At 37.5% G+C, this 5,381-nt stretch overlaps 2 protein-coding genes across 2 annotated transcripts in view; one reads left to right on the top strand and one right to left on the bottom strand.

Moving 5' to 3' along the window:
- The window catches only part of LOC126909508 (uncharacterized), a 1,977-nt gene extending 1,008 nt beyond the window's left edge, over window positions 1-969 (top strand). The window contains exon 2 of the mRNA XM_050691942.1: window positions 3-969. Coding sequence (XP_050547899.1) covers window positions 3-969 — 967 coding nt within the window. The remainder of the gene's footprint in view (window positions 1-2) is intronic.
- A 126-nt stretch (window positions 970-1,095) lies between these two features.
- On the bottom strand, window positions 1,096-2,240 carry LOC126909509 (uncharacterized). Its single transcript, XM_050691943.1, has 2 exons — window positions 1,336-2,240; window positions 1,096-1,272 (listed from the first exon to the last, which is right to left on the bottom strand). Exons 1-2 carry the CDS (start codon window positions 2,020-2,022, stop codon window positions 1,126-1,128), a joined length of 834 nt encoding a protein of 277 aa, XP_050547900.1. The 5' UTR covers window positions 2,023-2,240; the 3' UTR covers window positions 1,096-1,125.
- Between the last annotated feature and the right edge of the window lie 3,141 nt (window positions 2,241-5,381).

Genomic DNA, 5,381 nt, shown 5'->3' with positions numbered 1-5,381 from the left:
AGCCCCGCTGATATTAACGAACTACACACTGCGGCATGGGACATTACTACTGAAGACAATAAAGACTTTTTCGACTGTACATATTTTTCTGGGATTATACCGCTATCGCATATACTAGGGTTTGCCGAAGATTATAAAAAAATACTCTTAAACTGTACCCAATCATTAATATGTACGAGGAGTTCATCAGACATTAACGTAATCAAATTATTCAATGTGAAAGAGTCCTCTGAAAAACTTAAATGCAGCACGGGAACTTCTGATGATAATGAGGTTGTCAAGCTATTAGATACGAGTACCACAGTAAAAGAAAAACTGTCTACAGTATCAATTAAACTAACAAAAGTTGTATGGAATATGCCAATCGTCAAAGTGACCGAAAAGGAACAATTAAAATTACTTAGAGTTTTAGATAGTAAAAAGTCTATACATTGCGCCCATAGAAATTGGGAACTGTGTGAATATCCGTTTGTACCACAAAACAAATCGTTTTCATGGACCGTTAAAACATGTAATAATTTTCAAAAACCTCGTTATGTTATAGTAGGGTTTCAAACAGACCGTAAAAATAGTGAAAGTAAATCAATGTCTGAATTCGATCACTGTAATTTAACAAATCTTAAAGTCCATTTAAATTCAGAAGTTTACCCGTACATCGATTTAAGATGTAATTTTGACTGTAAGCTATTTAGTATTTTATTTTCCTACTATGTTAATTTTCAAAAGAGTTATTATGATAGACCTTGGTGTTCGCCTTTAGTAAATAAAAAACAATTTCTTAATTTAATACCTATTGCCGTAATCGACATGTCAAAGCAGAACGATACAATTACAGTCTCGTCTTTTGACCTACGTATTGAAATTGAAGCATCAGCCGCGTTCCCTGGTAATACAACTGCATATGCTCTAGTAATTTCAGACAATGTATTTACATATACACCTTTTGACGGAACTGTCCGTATATTTTAACATTTTTTACACGTTTATGTAAACATTTATTATTAACCTTGTAATTATTATTATTATTATGAAATAAATATATTATATACAAATAACAACAATTTGTTTTTCATTTTAGATTATAAGTTTATTATTTGAAACTAGTACAATATATAAAGTTATTGTTTATAAATTATTAATATAAGTTAATTTTCTGACGTGATTGGGTTTCGGCCATTGTGAAGCCCATGGACTATAACTATTTTCTTGGGTAAACACTGTTGTATCGAAAAATGCCGGACCGTCATTTTCGTCATACATTTCTTCTTTTTCCTAAAACAAATTATAAATTTAATAACAATAAAGATATTGACAATCTATGTTCATTAAACTCACATTAATTTGAAGCGTGCCCTCGGACCATGACTTGACCCATCGATCAACTATTACATTGTATGCTAAATTTTTCAGCTCGCTTATGTAATTACTGTCACCTATTTCTATTTCGTTCAAACTTCTTATAAAATTAACCATTTCATCATTGTTTGATTGTTGAATTTTAGGGCCCGACCATTTACCGTCGGCGTATTGTATAATGCGGTCTATTTGATGGCTTAATAGTAAACGTGTTTTTATTTTTCTTGATATTGCACTGTTAATAGTACACTGTAAGTCCATAAGTCTATTAATGTTTTCGTTATTCAATAACACTCGACACCCATCCACTATTCTGGATTCTAATACTAAATGCATGGTATCACGGTACAATACTTTGGTTATATTAAAATCGACATTTTGGTATAACATAATGTTCTCTCCTTTTACCGGAGGTGATTGTAGAAATAATGTTATTTCATCCCTCATGCCGTAAATAATATTTAAATAATCTGCTGACATACTAATATATCGTGAAGGAGTAATAATGCATACCGTAACATTGAAGTCATCCTTCGGATTCAGGCCCACTTGCAAAAATTTTCTGTCGCTGAACGCAATAGTGTAACTGCTAGAGTCAATCATCTCGACTGGCGGTGTTGGTGCGATATAAATGTAGCGCTGCTTTCTTACAGGTTCGGCAGCCATATTATTCTAGAGTAGAGTCTTCTTCTTAGAGCTGAGGGTTCTTGATGACACTGTGACATTATCAACGATTTCACGCTCATTTATGCGGAAAAATCACATATTTTCATCGAGGGTCGGCAAATTACAGATCACATATCTCTGTAAACTAGCCTTTTCGTTCACCACTTAAGTGATTTCACTTTAATATCCTAATAATTAAATTTAAAGTCACGATTTCTAAATATTTTTATACAAATATATGTAATAGAGTATGTATATACTCAATATGTATACATATGTCTTATCCAATAACGTTTACACATTAACAAAAAATATATCTATTAACAAACGCAATAATGTAATTTAATATCATAATAATTAATTTAAACTATCGATTTTTTAAATATTTTCTCTTTAATTAAAAAATAACTCAATTCTTATGAAATAGTATAATAATGTACATATTTATTTATTTACTTTAATATCATAATAATGATCACCTTATGATGAGTTTCATCATCACCTCCCCTTCTATGTTGGGGTAAACCGCTGATTTACTGTTTTAATAACTACGTTAGTCAAGGAAGGGAACTCTCTATGGTCAAAAGCATACACGTCACATAGCTAAAGTTGGGTTTCGTGGGATTAATAGCCGCCGTCGCCGCTTGATTACACCTTTCACTTTTTTGCATTCAAATATTTTCATATAATTCTAAAATTATGTAATTTTTAAAATACCTCTAATTTTCTGTATAATATCAAGATATACTATATGATGTTCCTTCTACCTAGGTATACTATGCATATACCATGGTATAACGAAATGATATCTAGGAACGAGAAACATCGACCTTTCACCATATCCCCCCGGCCGTTTACACCGACCGTCCACCTATGGCAGGGTAAACCTACATCATGTAGGTGGGGGGACTATGCCTTTCACCATATCCCCCCAGCCGTTTACACCGCCCGTCTACCTATGGCAGGGTAAACCCACAACATGTGGGTGGGGGGACTATGCCTTTCACCATATCTCCTCGGCCGTTTACATAGGCCGTCAACCTAGGGAGAGGAAACGGCCGGGGCCGTTTTGGGGGGGTCCCAGCTCATACTTTACACAACTACTCATGTCGTAACTCAAAATTTAATAGAAAAATAAAATTTAAAGATTAAAAAAAAAAAGGTCAGAATTATTATTGTTCTTGGAATTTAAAAAATGAGAGTAAGAGGTACTTTTGATTCGGGGTGTAATTTGAGGGTTATAAAATAACAATGTAAATTTTCTTATGGATTTAAAAAATCTTACTTGGTAAATTCTCTGGTTCTTATAATATCCACAGTGATGATATTGGTAAAAATGATAAATAAATTCCGCCCATGGCATATTATTTAATTTAATCGCTCGCCACCAATCACCTGCCCTGTCGTTCAAAAACGGGACGACGATATTCACCCATGCCGTTGGGTGTACACCGTCCTGACAGAGTAGATCCTCCGTTCTGTCTAGAAACTCTCGTGGGTCCTCTTCGTTTCTCCCATAATATTCAGGTATACAGACGCGTACGGTGCGGAGGTCGTGGTAAGGTACCAATACAGACCGCGAGCTGCGGGTAGGCAACAAATCATTAAAAGACAAACGTTCGTCGGTTGTGTTGAATTGCCCCTCCCGTGGTTGGCGCGTAAACGAAAAATCGGTCGGTTCGTTCTCATATGTTGAGTGCGCGGATAATGTTCGTCTTGTCAACCCGTGCTACACATCCGTGGTAGCGACGCTTGTCCGTACGACCGTCTCATGTTGTGGGCTTCTTGCGCTTCGATGTCCGCGAGGCGCTCGTGTAGTGTTGCGTCGTGTCGCGTCGAGTCCGTCGCTTCCGATGGACCGAATGTAACACGATGCGCATCCGATCGTCGACTATCGTTTCGTTCGACGTTAACTTGACGAATAGTCGGTTGGACAGCAACGTGTGGGGACGGCAGCATGTTTTGACTGATTCGCTCCAACATGTTTGAAATCTGGCACTGTTCCATTGACATACGCGAGAGCGACCTTTCTAATTCAGACATCCGTGCCTCGATCCGCGTGTTATTCGATATGTCGCGAATGTTCTGTCGGATCGCCCCGACTTGTTCTGCTGCGTGCGCTATCGAGCGGGCAACATATACGTCCTCGACGTACGGCACGCCTAGTTGACCGCTTGCGCGCGTAATTTCCCCCGGTTTTTCGACATCAGACTCGTCGTGTGATGTGTGTAGCGCGAGGTTCACCGGATATTCCTCCGGTAAAGGTGCTACGCCGGGCCGCTGATAGTTCGCGTCGAGGTCGCTGATACGGTCCGTGGAATTATCTAAAACCCCCACGTTGGGTTCGCGGACCGGAATTTCGCTATCGAACGGCGTACGGGGCGGTAAAATTTCAGTAGCTGGATTCCTCCCTTCGCTACGTATGTTTTCCTCTAGCGTCACTAGCATGTTGGGTTTCGTCGAGTAGCATGATAGCTGTCTAAAAGCGCATTCGTGACGTAATTCAGCGCAATTCATTTGTGCTAATGTTTTCCCCGACATATTGACCGTGAATATTATGTTTGTTTATAAAACTAAATAATCAAACCTATGTTACTATAATAGCGGAGATAAACAATATCTCCGTGTACGGTCAAATTTACTACTGCTGTAGAAAACAAGTGTTATTATTATTGCTATTGTTGTAATAATGACCGCGATAAGATGGTCCGGGGCCGCCGTATATGATATGGCAGCGAGTGAACAATAATAATAACGGTTACCTGGAAATCGGCCGCTTTGACAAGGTCAGACGAAAATATCCTATTTTTATCTACCAAAAGACTGTAACTATCGGCCGGAAATTCACTTCTTGTCGATATCAATAAGGTCTTTATAACAAACTGTAACCAACACTTTTAAACGACAATGCTTACGGCGGATTATATTAGATAAACTGCTCCGACTTTATTTTTATAAAAGAAAATTTTCCCAGAGACCAGGCTAAATCTAATCCCGCTAACACGTAACTGTGAATAACCCATGTTAAAAATTCACTGCTGTCACCAGTGAAGTCCGTTCAAATAACTATATGAACTATTAAATTTGTAAGGGAGACTTCACCGTTTCACGTTAAACCTAAAATCTAATATAATTAGAAATAAAACTGAATCGGCTCAAAGCCTCTTACCTTAGTTTCTCTCGGCCGGTTTAGATTCCTTTTTCGGGGAGCCACTTAACGCGTATCCAATATTTACGGTTGAACGTGTGAAGCTATAGTGCACTACCATATATATATATATTTCGTTATTAAATATTTAACACGGTGTACCGCTAAGTCCAGCGCACGACTTCAATCAATAATTAAAGTTAATACAAGT

This window comes from Daktulosphaira vitifoliae, unplaced genomic scaffold (genome assembly GCF_025091365.1).
Source record: "Daktulosphaira vitifoliae isolate Bord-2020 unplaced genomic scaffold, ASM2509136v1 Scaffold_478, whole genome shotgun sequence".
NCBI lineage: Eukaryota > Metazoa > Arthropoda > Insecta > Hemiptera > Phylloxeridae > Daktulosphaira > Daktulosphaira vitifoliae.
This window is presented reverse-complemented; position numbering and strand designations above follow the sequence as displayed.

Excerpts from the sequence above, each read along its gene's own strand:
- LOC126909509 (XM_050691943.1), bottom strand. The coding sequence starts at position 2,022 with ATGGCTGCCGAACCTGTAAGAAAGCAGCGCTACATTTATATCGCACCA. Across the intron at positions 1,273-1,335 it reads AGGGCACGCTTCAAATTAAT|GAAAAAGAAGAAATGTATGA; the intron begins GTGAGTTTAATG and ends AATTTGTTTTAG.